The sequence below is a fragment of the Chelonoidis abingdonii genome, chromosome 4, assembly GCF_003597395.2.
Source record: "Chelonoidis abingdonii isolate Lonesome George chromosome 4, CheloAbing_2.0, whole genome shotgun sequence".
Taxonomy (NCBI): Eukaryota; Metazoa; Chordata; order Testudines; family Testudinidae; genus Chelonoidis; species Chelonoidis abingdonii.
Genome location: NC_133772.1, coordinates 32,427,868 through 32,445,889, shown reverse-complemented (window position 1 = coordinate 32,445,889; position 18,022 = coordinate 32,427,868). Strand labels below are relative to the sequence as shown.

The 18,022-nt window shown below is 50.8% G+C and overlaps 1 protein-coding gene across 1 annotated transcript in view; it reads right to left on the bottom strand.

Annotated features, from left to right (window-relative positions):
• The window catches only part of MYRF (myelin regulatory factor), a gene marked incomplete at its 5' end in the record, with an annotated part of 67,585 nt that overhangs the window by 38,150 nt on the left and 11,413 nt on the right, over positions 1–18,022 (bottom strand). Inside the window, 3 exons of the mRNA XM_075065825.1 lie at positions 2,974–3,097; positions 3,531–3,628; positions 4,396–4,687. Coding sequence (XP_074921926.1) covers positions 2,974–3,097; positions 3,531–3,628; positions 4,396–4,687 — 514 coding nt within the window. The remainder of the gene's footprint in view (positions 1–2,973; positions 3,098–3,530; positions 3,629–4,395; positions 4,688–18,022) is intronic.

The following is an 18,022-nucleotide window of genomic DNA, read 5'->3' as shown; positions in this document are numbered from 1 at the left end:
TCATTGTGGCTTTGCCAGATTGAGTTATAGTTCCACACTAAACACTGTACACATGCCCACAGGTTGGATACATTTTATCAGCTTAAAAATAAATGAATAAATCAAGTTCTGACAAGTTAAGGACTGTGCTAGGCATAGAGGCTGATCTGCTGAATATTCTCATCTCTTCATCCTGCTGGTGGAGCTTGGGAACAACTGGACTGGCTTCATCTGAAGCAGAGCAAATAGAACAGTGGCAGCCTGGCAGTCAGAACTCCCAAAAGCCTGAGAAATACTCCTGCAGAGGGGCTGTGAGCAGGCTGCGGCTCGAGCTCATTAAAGACTGACTCTTACAGTGAGGATATTACCGCCATGTCTGTGCACAGCTCAGCTCCAGGTAAACCTTTGCAGATGTGGAAGCTGGTTCTCCATCCTTACACATGTGGTGGAGATATATGCTAGGGCAGTGGTCTCCAAAGTGGGGGTGCACAAGAGGATCTTTGGGGGTGCGTGGCAGGAGGAACTCCTTTTTTTTTGTGTGTGTGTCTTTGTCAGTTTGAGCGGGAGTCCAAGCGGCTTTTTCGCTTTGGCAGTTCGGGGCGAGTCCGAGTGGCCTTTTTTTTTTTTTTTTTTTTGCACTTCGGCAAAAATAGTAGAGCCGGCGCGGCAGGGGGTGCGTGCTCAAAAATTTTTACTGATGGGGTGCGCGATCAAAAAAGTTTGGAGACCACAGTTAGGGAGAGCTGCCTTTGACAGCTCAGTCATCCAAATGCTCCGGGAGACTGAGCTTCTTGCCTCCACCAGTTAACGGCACATTGACACACCTGGTGAACACCAGGGGCTCATGAGAAATGCAGCCAGGGGCTGGGAACCTGAGCAATTTCCTGTGGGTATATGAAAACAGGCCTCCTGCAGGTCTGCGCTCGCTCCCCACTCTCCCCTGCTGGACCCCGCATGAAGGGCAAGAGTAAGTAAAGGATAGGACTTTGATCCCACAATTCGGCTCCCTAGGGCTGAGATTGGAGCTGAAAACTCTCTGGCTTCTTCTAGAGAATGAAACACCTAGTACAAAACCAGTCATACACGAACCCACCTCTCTGCTGCAATTCTCCTCCAGTTTGGACCAAAGTACCTCATCTTCCCCTCACATCTAGCTCTGGAGCTGGTACACAAGAAGCTCCGAGAGCTTTGCAGAGGTCAAAGCCCCCTTCTCATTCTAGCACTGCGGCAGCGGGCTTCTGGCTGGGGCTTTCCCAAATGGCTGAGCTGTGAGAGACAGTTTGGGTCTGCCTTCTAAGGATCAGCTCTCCCTTCACTCCTCGAGGTCTGGGCCTGCTCCCTTTCTGTGACCCCTCTGGCTGCCCACATGCCACTGGCTGAAACAGGTTTGTCCTTCCAGAGGCAGGTTAATTCTGCATGAGAGGAAGAATGGCCTTGTCGCTAGCTGGATTCTGTTCCCAGATCTGCCACAAGCTCATCCTGTGACGAGGGCAAGTCACGTCATGTCTCTGTGCCTCACTTTCCCCAGCTGTAATATCAGGCTTAATTAATTGACAGCCTCAGCAGTAGGCAGTGTTGTTACACACCCGTCAGGGACTTGGAACAGGCTGGCCACATACTCTGCCATCTAAGGCAACCTCCCCAAGTCGCATGCCCTTCCCTGCTCCTGCAGCTGGCCCTGCCAGGAGTCCTTGGTCTTTTCTCTGCACGTCGTTCTGACGAAGCCTGATCATTCTCTCATTTTAGTTGGTATCTCGCTCAACAAAGCCCCTCCTCTGAGCCCCAAAATAGGGCCCCAAACAGAGACTGGTGGTGTGGAAACTGAGGAGGAGTAAAGGGTGTTTACGGGACTAGCCGTTCCTGGAATCCAGACTGCTGCCTGCCAGTTTTCAGTCACCTTTCCGGAATGTGGGGAGGATTCGCAGCAATTTCTTCCTGAACATTCATCTTTCTCGCCCTGTGAGCTGTGCACACTTGTTCCCTCCACCTCAGCCTCCCAGTCCTTCCCTCCACCTCACAACATTTCTCTGCACCCCTCAATTCCACCTCAGCCCCTTGGTCTTCCCCCACGTCTCCGCCCTCTCTCCTAGCCTCCTGGCCTTTCCCACCCCATCTCTCTTCCTCTTCCTCCTACTCCCTGTCCAGCTCTCTCTGGGTAAGTTTACACTGGAGCTGGAAGTGTAATTTCCTACTCAGGCAAACCTACCCATGCTAGCTCTGATCCAGCTGGTGCACTGAATGTAGCAGCGTAACCATGGCTGCGCAAGTAACTAGCCACCCTGACTACGACCTAGTCTGAAAGCAAGGTACTTACTTGGGCAGCTAGTCCCTCCTGCCACTCGCACCGCTGTAGCTACGCTTCAGTTCATAGTGTGCCAGCTGGATCAGAGCTGGCCTGGGTATGTCTGCCCGAGCTGCAAATTCCACCTCCAGCGCAGACTTACTCTCTGCCTTTCTCTCCCCACACTCCCTCTGTCACTACTCCCCAGCTCTCTCCGAGCCTGCAGGCAGCAGGGGCCAGTGGCCCACTTCTCCACACTCCTGCCCAGGGTCTCTTTTGATGAGACACATCCCTTGCCTTTACAGGAGAGTTAATGTTCATTTTAAAAATCCAGGGTGCTGGATGAGCCTGAAGCTGGGGGCAGAGGCTCCTCTGAGCCAAAGAGACCCTTAGACGGGCTGGGTTTAGTATCACAGGCTCCTGCTAAGCATGTCTTCTGACTAACGTATGGCACTGGTGGTAGCCAGACCTGCCTTGGATGATACAATCAGACGCTCACATGCACTTCTGTTCCTGTGGCCGGCCAGCATTTCACGCTTGCAGAGAATTAACTTTCCCCTGGGCAGGTTATAATGGAGACCAATGCAGGATCCCAGCGATTCCAGCACAGGGCTGCCACCACCCCCGCCAACTCCCGGGGTAGGAGAGGACAAAGGGCTGGTGGGGTAGACGCGAGTGTGGCTGTATCTCTAGGGGACCGGTAGGTTACTCACAGCTCCTTGTAGTTGGCATCGTAGAGAATCACCCACTTGTTCTGCTGATGTGGCTGCCACTTTATAGACTGGTAGTTAGGATCCAGGTAGGAGCCGTTTAAGCTGTCATTGTCCTGAATTAGCCCTGCAGTCATGAGGAAATATTTACTGAAATCATTTCCATGAGGTCCCTGACCAGGCAAGAGCTCCCCCTGCTGGTACAAGGGAGATACTTCTACTCTGCACTTGCTCAGCCCGGGACCCATGTCCTGATTGTGCTATCAGTGCACCCTGTGCCCCAACCCAGGGCCAAGGGGAGAGTGTCCGCCCTCTGCACTATCAGCTCTGGGAACTCTCTCACTTGCTTATCTGGGGGAACACTTCCATTCTCACTCTGTCCTGCAGGTCCCTCTCCCGTGCACCCCACCTGGAGAGAGCTCCCCCTGCTGGTGCCAGGGAGGTGTTTGGTAACGTTGGGGGAGGAGGGGATGAAGAGCACATACCTGGTGAGAGTGCCCCCTGCTGGTGCCAGGGAGGCGTTTGGACTCTGTCAGGGTTGAGTGGCACAGACCCCATACCTGGCTCCTGCTTTATCATCCCGTTGAGCATCTGTACGTTGAGTGTGTTGGGGGGCGACTCTGAGTGTTTCCTCTTCTTGGCTGGGTGAACTGGGAGGCTGCGGAGACCAACCGGGACAGCAAACCCTGAGCTGCGAGCAGGAAAGCAGGGCAGCTGCTCAACCTCCACCAAGGGAACAGCAAGTGGAGGGCAGGTGGGCCCCAAAGCCAGTAGCAGGATTTGGGCTGGGGGGGTGGTGTTAAAATGAGGGGTGATAGCTCAGTGGTTTGAGCATGGGCCTGCTAAACCCAGGGTGGTGAGTTCAATCCTTGAGGCAGTCATTTAGGGGTCTGGGGCAAAAATCTGTCTGGGGATTGGTCCTGCTTTGAGCAGGGGGTTGGACTAGATGACCTCCTGAGGTCCCTTCCAACCCTCATATTCTATGACTCTACGGGAGCTGGGGCAGGGACTCAAGTAAGGGCAAATGTATAGTTCAAACATTTAAAAATTAAAGACTTTGTACTCTCAGCATAGGAAGACCCATTATTTTCAGTGTCATTATAGCCTCCCCCACCCCTGCACCTCCTCCACTCCACTGCCCCTTATCATCATGCCTCACCCCCGCACCTCCTCCATTCCCCACCCCAATGCCCCCTTACTGCCATGCCCCACCCCCACACCTCCTCTGTTTCCCGCCCCACTCCCTTACCACCGTGCCCCACCCCTGCACCTCCCCCATGTCTAATGCACCCCACTAGTGCACCCCCTTCACCATCCTCACTCCCCCCTGCACACTCATAGCTTGGAAAAAGCCCCACAGCAGCGAAGACATCCAGGATCCAAACATCCCCCTCAGTTGTTGCTGTCCCTTCCCAATGCTCTTACTCTGCTCCGTGCTGCTGCAGGAGCTGGTGAAGCATCTGTGATTGCTGGGCGTGGTGGAGATCGCCCGGGGACATGCCTTGTCCAATGACGTACGGCGGCATCAGCGGCTCAGGTTTCATGAACATGTCCCGCTGCACACTGGGATAGTGGGGGTTGTGCTGCTGCTGGTGTGGATGCGGTGGAGGTGGTGGGGGACCCTGAAGGTGGGGAGGTGGGGGAGGGTGCTCCAGCCGGGAAGGTGGGGTCATGTGGCACATGTTTTCGGGGGTCATGGTCCGGAGGAGATGAGGATCTTCAAAGAAAATAGAATGGATTCATTGGAACCACATACAAGGCCAAACACAATCTGTCCTGAGTCCACCCCTCTCCCAGTCCCAGGGAAGTCCAAACCCACCCACAACAGATCACATCATGTTCCCGCAAACTCCCTCTGCTTCCCCAAGCTAGGGTTACCACACAGCTGGGGTTTCCTGGACACAGCCTCTTTTTTGAGCCTCTGCCCTATGTCTGGGGTGGGAGGATTTGAAAAACAACAGGCAATGTCCAGGGTTTTTGCAGCTCAGAAAGAGCCTCCCTTGCAGCAGCAGCTGATTGATACATTCCCCTGTAAGCCATAGCAGCTGATCCTGCCCACTCAGGTCCCAGTTCTCAGCTGTGGAGTGGGGGTCCCACAGGGAGGCGCTGAGTGAGAGCTTGCGCTGGGTCCTGGGCTTGTGCCAGCTGCCCTGCCATGGTGACAGGAAGCGACACTGCCTCCCCACCTCCAGCGAGTACCCCCCCCCCCGATCCCCACCTGCCTACCCCCTGCCCCAGCACACTTGGGCCCCTAGCCCACCTCTCCCAAATGAGTTTACTCTGGGGTGGGTAACTGTGCAGGCAAGTCTGGGACTGTATTTCTCCTCCCATCTCCTGCTTGTTAGAAGGTTCAGGTGTCCCATGGGGATGGCTGGGGATTTCCAGTTTGTAAGGAGAGTTCCAGCTACTTTTCCTTTATAAACTCAGCAGCATGGTGAGGCTTTAGGACCCATGATTTGGAAAGGGGGTTGAGGGAGCCAGATGAGGAGAATGCCCCACACCCACAGTTAGCAAGGCTCCCAAAGGGCTCACATCGGATCCAGTCAGTGCATAATAGGAGGCTGACAATACATTACTGCTAAGGTTCAAACAACACAATTAGGATGTTCAGAGTTCAAGCTTCCATTATCTCCCAGCACACAAGTTTTTAACACCTTGGTACATAGGTGAAATGGGGCAGAGTTAGTACTTAGCTGGACTGCTGTAGCATCAGGAATCGAGGCCCCTGTGATGATTTAGCTTACGTCTGTCTGTCTCTATGGCACACTGCAAATGCCACTTCAGTTGTGAGAAGGACCCATCCTTCCCTGATGTCTTTGTGCCTCTATTTTGGCCTGGAATTGCAAGCCATAGGGCAAACAATGCAGCAGGGCTGCTCAGAGGATTCAGGGGGCCTGGGGCAAAGGAATTTTGGGGACCCCTTCCATAAAAAAAATTGCAATACTATACAATACTATATTCTTGTGGGGGCTCCTGAGGGGCCCAGGGCAAACTGCCCCACTTGCTCCCCCACCACAGGCGGCTCTGGGAAAAATAAACCTTCCGCATCTCAGTACAAACCCAGTTTTGAGAAAACTTCTTTACAAGGTATCACTGGTTCTCAGCATCAGCTAGTGCTAAAAGGGTGCTCATTAAAAGGGTTGGACAAATTTTCCATCAAAACTTTTTTTGCATCGAAAACTAGGGGTTTTTAAAAAGCAGAAAAAAATTACGGACAATGTCTGCTTTCCTTCAAAATTTGTTGTGGTTTTTTTTAATTGAAAAGCTGAAATTAGTCTGCTAAAACCTGAATACGGTGGGGGGTTTCAGAAGTGTGTGGCCAAATATTTGCTGCTTGCTGTGTTTGATTGTTTAAAGAAACACTAAAAAATTCTGCTTAAAAAAATCCAAAACTTTTGAACCACCTCAACTTGTGACTAAACCCCTGAGCCCATCCAGTCAGAGATTTTTCTAGGTTTCTGATACTCTGCTGGCTTCCTTGACTCATATCTGTCTCCATAACTTTGGGTTCATTTAGCTTAGAGAACATAAGAACAGCCCATACTGGGTCAAACCAAAGGTCCATCCAGCCCAGTATCCTGTCTATCAATAATGGCCAATGCCAAGTGCCCCAGGGGGAGTGAACCTAACATGTAGTAATCAAGTGATCTCTCTCCTGCTATCCATCTCCACCCTCTGACAAACAGAGGCTAGGGACACCATTCCTTACCCATCCTGGCTAATAGCCGTTAATGGACTTAACCTCCATGCATTTATCTGTTTCCTAGAGACAGGCTCCATGAGGTCCCTCACAAATGAGACAGTTACTGTGGGTTTGTCTTTAGTATAGCTTATGTACCTACTCCACAAACTGAGCATTTGAGCTTGTTCCAGAATCTGGGATGAGCCTATTTTGTGAAAACAAATGCTCAAAATAGCACATGCATGTGAATGAACACAGGGGGCTAAAATTAAATTAACCCAGGGGTTCTCAAACTGAGGGTTGGGACCTCTCAGGGGGTCACGAGGTTATTACTGGGGGTCGCGAGCTGTCAGCCTCCATCTCAAACCCTGCTTTGCCTCCAGCATTTAGAATAGTGTTGAATATATAAAAAAGTGTTTTCAATTTATAAAGGAGGGGGGTCAAACTCTGAGGTTTGGTATGTGAAAGGGGTCACCAGCACAAGAGTTTGAGAACCACTGAATTAACCCCTCTGAAGCCCCAGGGAATGCAGGGGAGGGGGATCTCCCTTGGTAGGGTTGGGATGGAGGCAAGTGGTGTAGGATATTGCTCTTCTCATGTGATCTTCCCCCAATGGCTAATTTTAAATGAAGCTACCCTCCCCTGACATGAACCTCCCTATGGCACTAAAATTAAATATAATTTGGCATTTGAGAAGTGAAAGGGATGGTAGCCCTAATGGAAAAGCTAACAGCTTGGCTCTTCTACAAGCCTCAAACTGCTGAATGAGCTTTAGGGTAGGGAAGGCTGTGCCTCCCAAACAGCCTGGCCCTACCCCCTATCCGACCCCCACCCACTTCCTGTCCCCTGACTGCCCACTCCCCTCAGAATCCTTGACCCATCCTGCTCCTTGTCCCCTCACCGTCCCCCAGAGACCCCCACAACCACCACCTCTGCTCCCTGTCCCGACTGCCCCAACCCCTATCCACTGCCCCGCTGAATCCTGCCAGACCGCTGGAATGCCCACAACCTAACCCTCCATTCCCTGTCCCCTGACCACCACCCCCAAGCTCTCCCCCATCCCTGTGCCCTGACTGTCCCGGGGACTCCCTGCCCCTTAGCCATCCCCCTGAGCCCCGGTCCCTTACTCCCGCCTCACCCGGAGCCTCAGCACGCCACATCCAGGAGCGTCCCGGAACAGCGCTGCAGCGTGGCTCCGGTGAGGCCTGAGCTCCTCCCCACTCAGAGCTGCATGGTAAGGGGGTGGGGCTGCGAGCTCCAGCAGGGCCTGAGCTCCCTCCGCTCGGCCTGGAGCTCGCAGCCCCGCCCCTTTACCATGCGGCTCTGAGGGGGAAGGAGCTCAGGCCCTGCCAGAGGCACGCTGCAGCGCTGTCGGGATGCTCCTGGATGCGTTGTGGCTCTGGAAGAGGGGTGGAGGTGGGGTCGGGCTGGGGAGGGAGCCTCAGCCACTCTCTTAGGGGCCCCTGCAGAGCCCGGGGCCTGGGGCAAATTGCCCCACTTGCCACCCCCTCTTCCTCCCCCCCCCCGGGTGGCCCTGCAATGCAGAGAGATCAGGAGTTGTTAATCTGGAGGATCACCTATTGAAATGCAAGCACCTCGACCAATGAGCTCACAGATATCCTGTCCTTCCAGGTGAGCTGGTAACCAAGCAATTGATCACCTGACAAGGGACTTGAAGGGGTCACCTGTCAAAGGGGACCGCAGCTTTACAAAAGGATGGCTCCCTCACAGACTGCCATCTTTAGAGAGCACTAGAACCTGACACTGAACGGGAGGACGACGACACTGGGAGGACCAGGAACTCTGGAAAGGTCTGTCCAAGACCCAAAGGGTTCTTGGAGTCGCAAGGGAGGGATTTGCATGCAGGCTTTATTTTTCTAGAGATCTGTATCTATCTTGTCTATGCGAAAAGAGTGTGTGTGCTTAGAGAAACTCCTTTGCAGCGTCTGCGTGTTACCTGCTTATGCTGCCATGGAGCCGTCAAAGAAATCAGAGGGTCCTGCTTCAGCAGAAAAGAAAGTTACTCACCTTGCAGTAACTGAGGTTCTTCGAGATGTGTGTCCCTGTGGGTGCTCCACTGTAGGTGACGGTGCGTCTCGGCGCCGTTGATTAGAAATTTTCGGTAGCAGTGCCTGGTCGGGACGCACACATTCAGTTGGTATCTCCCATCTCATTGGAATCTTCCTGAGCATGTGCATCCTGCACCCTCCTCAGTTCCTTCTCTACCGTGGAGAAATCATACTAATACTCCATAGTAGAGGGGAGGAGGGTGGGGAGTGGAGCACCCACAGGGACACACATCTCAGAGAACCTCAGTTACTGCAAGGAGAGTAACTTTCTCTTCTTCTTCAAGTGCTGTCCCTGTGGGTGCTCCACTGTAGGTGAATGTAAAGCAGTAACCACTATGGTTGGTGGGATTTTGGAGTTGTGTGAGGAACAAAGGTAGAAAGTACCATATGGCCAACTACGGTGTCTGCTGTAGTATCCCATGCGATAGCATAATGTTTGGCAAATGTGTGGTCAAATGTCCACATGGCCACCTTGCATACGTCTGTAACAGGTACGCTGTGGAGGAAGGCAATGGATGTTGACATTGCTCTAATAAAATGAGTCCTAACACCCTCTGGTGGTTGAATATTCTGGGTCTGATAGCAAGATCTGATGCAGGTGGAGATCCACTTGGAGAGTCTTTGCTTAGAGATAGCATCATCCTTTGAAACAAAAGCCGAGGGGATTCACAAAATGGTTTAGTTCTGTCAAGATAGAATGCACGAGCCCGTCAGACATCGAGGGTATGTGATGCAGCTTCCTGCGGAGTCATATGAGGGTTGGGATGGAATACACGTAAGTGTATTGACTGGTTAAGGTGGAAGGTAGATGCCACCTTGGAGAGGAATTTGGGCCAGGTTTGTATGGTAAGCTTGTGTTTAGAGAAAATGGTGTAAGGAGGGTAGGCCATCAGGGTGCTTATTTCACCAACCCTTCTTGTTGACGTTATGGCAACCAAGAAAGCCACTTTCCTGGACACGTGGAGCAGGGATGAAGTGGCCAGGGGCTTGAAAAGAGGTTTCATAAGAGCAAAGAGAACTAGGTTGAGACTCCAGGAGGCTACTAGTGAATGAATCTCAGGGTAGAGGTTTTGCAGGCCCGTGAGGAAGCGTTTCATGGTGGGGCGTGTGAAAGTGAATAGCTGTCCCGAGTGTCATGGAAGGTGGTAAGGGCCACGAGACATACTGTGATAAAACTGGGTGAAAACATGTCCTGTTTTAGTTTGAAAAGATGGTCTAAGATGTCAGGGAGGGTTGCAGTCTGGGGTATTAAGCATCTGTGGAAGCACTAGATGGAGAAGCATTTCCACTTTTGCAGGGTAAGTCTTAGGAGTGGAGTCTCTTCTACTGTGCAGGAGGACATGTCGGACCTGTTCTGAGCAGGCTAATTCGTGGGATTGAAACCTTGAAAGAACACCACCATCAGAAGGAGTTTACAGAGCGGCAGATGAAGAAGCTGACCGTAGTTCTGGGAGAAGAGATGTGGTCTGTCGGGGAGAGTACGGGGAGGATGGATGGACATGCGTAGCAGATAAGGATACCATGTCTGCCTGGGCCAAGCTGGGGCAAAAAGTATGACCCAGGCCTTGTCCTCTGTGATGTTGCGTATAACCCTGTGTATGAGTGGAATCAGTGGAAAAGCATACATGAAGGAGTTGTTCCAAGGAATGAGATGTGTTTCCGAGTCCTGTTCTGGAGCAAAACAGATGGCATTTGCAGTTTGAGGAGTGGCAAACAGGTCTATAAATGGAGTGCCCCAGTGGGAGGACAGCTGTTGGGGTAGTAATGGATGTAATTTCCATTCGTGTTTCTCGGAGAACTGTCTGCTGAGTGTGTCGGGGGTAGTGTTGTGACACGTGGGCAGGTAGGAAGCGGTGACTTTTATGTGATGATGTATGCACCAATTCCATAGTTTAATGCCCGTTGTGCATAGGGAGTGAGATCGAGCTGTCAGGCAGGGAGGAGCACAGAGTTCTAGGATATTGATGTGTGGACGCGTCTCTAATACGGACCAGCGGCCCCGTGCCTTGTGGTTGCCTAAGTGCGCTCCGCAATCTATCTGGGAAGCGACCATGGTTAACATGAGTACTGGGGAGTGTGGATGGAAGGGAACATCTGTGCATAGGTTCTCTGCTCTTGTCCACCAATGAAGGGAGGCCAATATGTTCGGTGGCGGAGTCAGTGTTATGCAGAAAACTATGTCTGCTGGGTTGGATGAATGTATATATGGAAATAGGCATCTTGTAGGGTGAGAGCTGTGAACCAGTCCCCTTGTGCAGTGTGGGTATTATTGTGCCCAATGTGACCATCTTGAATTTTTGCACCTATACAAGCATGTTCAGTTGGCATAGATCCAAATGTAGGTCTCCACCCCCAGTCTCTCTTTTGGGAGTAGAATCCTTTTCTCCGATGTTGCATCAGCACATGTTTGACTGCATCTAGGTGGAGAAGATGAGCCATCTCCATGCAGAGAAGGTGCTCGTGAGAGGGGTCCCTAAGAGGGACAGAGAAGGAGAAAGGATAGGCAGGGAAAATAGGAAAGGGATGGAGTAACCTGACTGAGCTATTTCCAGGACCCAACAGTCCTGCGTGATCTGTTGCCAGACATGGCGGAAAGTCTGGAGGTGGTAGCCAAATGGGCAAATAGGCGGTGGAGTCAAGGGGTGGTTGCATGTACCCCTGACCAGCACTTCAAAATTGTTTGTTACCCAATGGTGGGAAGTAGTTGGTTGTGCCTGGGTTTGCCTGCATATAAGAGGTCTGTTGCGGTTTTTACCAGTGTCATACGGTGTAGACTGGGGTTGGTGATATTGTTCTGCACTGGGCATTTGGTAAGGTTGATACCCTTGTCTCCTGGGGAGGGACGGGTAAGTGCCCAATGTGCAGAAAGTGGCTGTAGAGTCTTTCACAGTGTGAAAGATTTCATATTGGGTTTGTTTGTTTGTGGGGAAAGAGATTATCTTTGTTAAAAGGAGAGACTCTCCACTTTGGATTGCAAATCTTTGGGGATATCAGATGCCGAGAGCCAAGAAGACCAGCACATCACCACTGCAGTGGTGCGGGCTGCTGGATCAGACACGTCCAGGGATGCTTATAGTGCCATGCGAGACACCAACTGACCTTCGACAAGGACTAACTGGAAGTCCGCTCTCCTGTCCTTCGGTATATGGGAGGCAAATCAAAGAGCTTGCTGTAAAGTTGTCATGGTCATGCAAGGAGGGTAGAATAAATTTGCAATTCTAAACTGCAAAGTAGAAGAGTATAAACCCTGCGGTCCAAGAGGTTCAGGAGGAGGTCCTGTAGAGTGGGCCAGTAGTGTGGCTGCTTTGTTCTGTGTGTTGCTGCATCAACCACAATAGAATTGGGTTGTGGGTGGGAAAATAAAGAATCAATGTCCCTCGCAGGCATGTAGTATTTATGCTGAGCTTTCTTGCATGTTGGTGAACGGAGGCGGGGTCTGCAAGAGAGTACCAGCTGGTTCTAGGAGAGCTTTCTCTATGGGTAGTGCTATCTTTGAAGGTGCAGAGGGTTGGAGGATTTTGAGAAGCCTATGTTGTGTCTCCTGGACCTCCTCCAAAGGGATGTCCTGAGTTCGTGGAATTGCATAAAGCCATCCATGTTTTGTGGAGGTGGACGCATAAGGACGAATTCTGCAGCTGATGGCGAGGCAGGAGCCAGTAAAACAAGGAAGGAGTCATAGCCCACATCTTCAGGAGGGGGTTCAGGAGCTCTAGATGTTGATAGAGCTAGGAATATAGGCATAGGATGAGCTTCCGGTCTGGTAGAAGGAGCGCAAGGAGAAACAGTGGCAGGAGCCGACCACGGGTACCACTGAGGTCAGGGCATCGGGTAGGAAAAAAAATGGGTCCCGGCCACTGGGGAACAAAGTAGGGAAACTGAGGCTGATTCTTAAGATGCCCCATGTCTTGGGGTATATATGGCTCCAGTGGAGCAGGGGGGGAGACTCAGGCAGGAAGAACGCTGCCTGGCACTGTGTGCCGTTCTCCCTATCAGTGAAAGTATCCAGGTCACGAGGGGACAGTTGCTGTTCAAACAATGAGTGCTCCCTGTCCCGGTGCGGAGAATCAGGCCTAAGGGCCACAGAGATATTCTGCTGATGCAGGAATTGTTGCTGCTCCGTAGGCTGATGTGCTGCCGAGCATGAAGTCTGAGCGGCAGCCCAGAGTGATTTTAGTTTCACTTTGGCAGGAGCCGAGAGCTGTTTGCGAAAGCCTCGCAGAGGGTCTGAATCTGCTGGGGGTAGCAGGCAGGCTTGGTGCCGGAGGTGGAACTTGTTGTTGGCACCAGGTCCATTGTCGGTGCCAGGGAAACCGGTGCCGAGGAGAGCTTCCCGCTGCGGGAAGTTGGGTCCCGCTTTAGAACCCTGTGAGAGTTGCTTGTAAAGTGCAGGGGCAGTCAGAGTTGCCTGCTCTCCGCGCTGACAGCACCAAGGGTAAAGACTCTGCAGGTGATCATTTATCCTCTTGAGTGTCTCTGAGAGGAGACATTAGGGCTTCCTGCCTCTTCACGTGAGAAGGTGAAGCCAGGCTCCTGGTCGGTTCTGCCTTGGCAGGGGAGCATGAGGGAGCGGGTTTACTGCCCTGCTCCATAGGCAGCTGCAGAGCTTCTTGCCTCTTCCCCAGAGAGGGTGAAGCCATGCTCCCCGTCGTTCGGACCTGGCTGGGGAGTGTGAGGGACAAGGTTTGCCATTACCTGTCTCCAGAGGTGGCTGCAGGGATTTCTGCATGAGAAGCAGTTTCAGCGGCAGGTTCCTGTCAGGATGAGCCCTGGTTTTGAGGCTCGTGCAGTGGACACACTTGGCAGGGACATGTGTCTCGCCAAGGCACTTCACACAGCGCGAGTGCACATTGGAGATTGGCACAAAGTCCTGACAGGAAGCACATTCCTTGAATCCTGAAGCCCCTGGCATTATTGAACTAGTAATGCCAGCGGAGAGAGTCTCAGTGGGAGACAAATCTGAGAAAAAATTTTTTTAAACTAAGTAACTATTCTAAAGGAAGGGAAACAACTAGGATATTACTAACCAACTATTTCTACGTAATTATTTCATTCAAAAACCAGGGAAGAGGATCAGCACTGCTCCGAGTCCCGTCTTCGGCCGAGGGCAGTAGAGAAGGAACTGAGGAGGGTGCGGGATGCACACGCTCAGGAAGATTCCAACGAGACGGGAGACACCGAGTGCGTGCGTCCCGACCTGGCACTGCTACCGAAAATCTCCGATCAACGGCGCCGGGACACACCGTCACCTACAGTGGAGCACTCACAGAGACAGCACTTGAAGAACTTGGAGAGCTTGCAGTAGCTACTAGGGAGGCTTGGATGAGCCAGCACTAGTTCCAGGGCCTATGAAATGGGACCGTGTGGTCACGAGGGGTGTCGGAAAAGGGGTCTGCCCCTGCAGCACGTGCCTAGAACCTGAGAGACAGCGTGGCTGAACTCTGCCCAAACCCAACAAGCTAAGAGCAGCCTGGGGAGCGTACGGCTGGGAGAGCTCATCAGGGTTGTAACAGCCTCGTTGTACTAGGCACTGTGCACATCCAGAGCCAAGGGACAGCCCCTTCCCAAAGAGCAGACAATACAAGACAAGAGACGAGCAGCACGAAGGCGCGTCAGGTAACAGCAAGACGCGTACGGACAGCCTGATAAGCAGCGGTCACAGCACACACGCTGCCTCACCGCAGCCGAGGATTTTGTGAGCACACTCAGAAGCTGCACAGGAAATCTCACTTGCTGTGCCCCCAGCACCAGCCCCTGCCGTGCCCGCAGCACCACCCTGCAAGCCCAGACTAGTCCCCTCGTTGCACCAGCCCCGCCCAGCTCCTGCCTTATTGTAGGTACTTCTCTGGCCCCCAACACTGCAGGATCTGAGCACCTCACAAGCTTCATAATATTTAGCATTAACTCTCCCGTGCCACACCCAAGCCCTCCAGTCATTGCCACCACTACCACCACTGCAGCCTTCTCTCCTAGCTATGCTGCCCTCCCAGCCTGAGCTTCTCTCATTTCCACTGACACCAACGCTTGCCATGGGGGTGACCCTCTCTGAGCCACTAAGGAGGGGAGCCATGGGTGTGAGCTGACAGGAGAAAGACTTAACACCACAACGACATAGACTGGCCCAACCTGACTGCTTCATGTTGGAAATCTCACCCTCAGTGGAGCAATAGCGGAGAGATTTTTGTATGTGGGTATTTAATTCACTAATATACATTTTTACACACAGAGAGGACTTTGATCCTCCCATTTAAATAAACAAGGGAGATTCAAATACACTCTCCTACTCCCGACTTCTATATATGGGATCAGATATTGAAAAGAAGCCATTATCTGGATTTATTTGACTGTGTTGCCATCAAAATAAATGTTTAACGAGTGGCATCTGAGGGTGTATGCAAACTAACTGCCCCATCACAGGCCCCGATCCAGCAACAAATTCCATACAAGCAAATTCCTGTGTCCACATGGAGTGGCTGGAAAGATCAATGCCTGACACCTTAACCGGCTAACACTCCCTACCCAGTACACTACATACCGATGCAAGCAGTCTCACTGCAGTTAATGGACTCCTCACTGTCTGGTAGTACTTGTTTGCAGCAGCAGACTCTTATCCTGGTAGAAAGAATAGCATCCCTAGGCTTCAAACATTCAGCTGGACTGATCCTAAGTCAAATGCATCCCAGTGCAATATATTAAGAAATAAGAGAGGTGGAAGTTTCTAACATGAAGCCAGTCTGAAGGCATCTGAGAGCAAAACAGAAGTATTGGGAACAGCTGTGAGCTGGTGAAACCACTTCTTTTTCACACATTAATCTCTGGAGACCCCAACTCCACCCCGCAAAAAAAAAAAAATGTACATGGGAGATGAAAAAAGGCATGAGAAATTTTAGCCCCAAGGGTCATTTTTTGGTGCCAGAAAACAGTAAAAATCTGGAAGAAAGGTCTAGTAATTAAATAAATCGTAACTTGATTTGGGTCCCAGATACGACATTTGGATCAGGGTTTTGACTGGGGCTCTCTATCCTTAACCTGAATGACTATATCTCTGACGATACTAGGTAACAATGATACTTGAATATGAAGAAGCGGCAGTACATACTTCAGCTTGAGGTTGAAGCAGTGTCACCAACTCTGAATTGCAAGTCAAGTGATATTTGATGATTGTCTTAAAGCCCCAGATCCTGGAGCCCTGTGAAGATGTGAAAGTTGCAGCTTTCATTGTAAACAGAAGGTAAGTTTCTAGTTCTTGGGGTTGCCAAGAAAAGTTTGAAAACATGAACTCCAAAGGCTCAAACACCAGAAGGGTAAATACACAGAACACAATACCAGCTGCCTACATTGATGATCTTGCTCACAGTTTCCCTGTTAATCAAGGGTTCCTCCCTCCCACCCCCAATCATACGTCCCTCCTGAGCAACGGCTATGCGAGGATACTGGAGACGCAGTGAGCAGTGGCAGTAGTTAATTATGTGAATGACAGGCATCACTTTATAATTGCACTTGAATATCAAGGTGCCTGTGCTTTCCCTGGACTTGGCCACGACAGGGGCTTGAAGGAAGGTGACTCCTAGGCAGCACAAACTGTATAAAATGGACACATTGCTCACTGGCTGGTGGAAGTAACCAAATAATATGGTTAGGGACTGTCCCCATTAGTGAGGGGGCACATCCACCTTTTGTCACAGAAATTTGCAGTTGAAAGGTATTACTGGTCCTTTGGTTGTTCCTGGATTCACTGGTTCATCTGTGGCAGGAAAATTGCAGACATTTCTTAGAAGAGACCTTGCTACAATCTTCAGCACCTTGCTCACTTCCAGAACGGACTGCTGCCATGTGCTCTGCATGGGGCTACAACTGAAGACCACCTGAGAGCTACCCTCACCATCCTCTTTGCAGCACAAAGCAACCAATTTAAATAAATGATTGAAACTCTTGCCCCATGGATACTCCTCCTCCAGGCAGATTTAAACTCCTCTATTATGAGAAGTAGAAGAAGAAACAGAGGAAGAACTAAAAGAATCAACACTGACATTAATGCAAGTTGGTCAAACACAAGAAATAGTCTGTTAATGGCTACAAGTATATATACACAGGCAAACCTGTGTTCTGGCTTAATTCTCTTGCTTCTTCAACCAAGAAGAAAACCAAAGAATATGGTATCCAAGTTGGTGAGGATGCTGTGCAAGGACAGAGAACGAAGTATGACCAGGAGCACTCTACCACGTGCTCAGACAATGAAAATAAAACAATATGATGTTAAAACTGGTCGGATGCAGACATGGGGTATCCAGCATACTAATTAAACCTCTTGGGGAAATAAGTAACACCGAAAGCACAGGGTGGATGTTCAGACATTGTCCTGCAACTGCCAGCATCCTCACAGATGGCTGACTGGAAACGGGGGACTGATGCCTCAGCTTCCCTATGATTCTTGGCAGAAGGCTCAGAACCCCACAGGCCAGACTGTCAGCTGGTGGAAATTCGTGCAGTTCCTCTGACTTCAGTGGTGTGCCACCAAGTTATGCCATCTGAGGCTCTCTCCCTATGTTACATTTGCAACCAATTATAACCATTATAGTGTGTACACTGAGTAAGAGCAGGACTTAGATCAAAACATTTCATGCCGTTTGCACAAGGGATTCTACAGAGAGGCACTAGGCTCACAAAAAGCAACTCAATAAGGTTTAGTGGAATTTGATGGAATACAGGCAGACGATGCTACTGCTGCCATTCAGGGAAATCTAACTTGATCTAAATAACGAAGAACTGAAACCACACTAGGACAAAACTGAAAAGCAAGTCCGAGAAGCTATGGAACATTTTGGATACTTTGCCAAAGTGACAGATCCCAGATACATAGGTGCATCAGGCAAGCCCAGATCAGGAAAAGGAGGCTTGAAGCATAGAGGTATGGGAGGCAGTGGGGCCTAGCAGATAGAGCACTAGACTGAGAATCAGGAGACCTGCATGCTATTCCTAGCTCATCCAGCAGCCTGTTGGGTAACCTTGGGCAACTCACTTCAGTTCTCTGTGCTTCAGTTTCCCCATTTGTAAAATAGGTATAATGACACTGACCACCTTTGTAATCACTGTGAGATCTACCCACAAAATGAGCTAGATAAGAGCTAGGCATTATTGCTTAGTATTAGGTGACGGAATGTCATATTGAGTCCCTTCCTTTCCCTATTAGTATTTACAGCTGAAGATCCAGATTACTCCCCTAAATCTTTTGTGAAGGCGGTTGCACTACAGTTCATTGTGTCAACATGGTGGGAATATGTGGATGCAAAACAATGGAAGACAT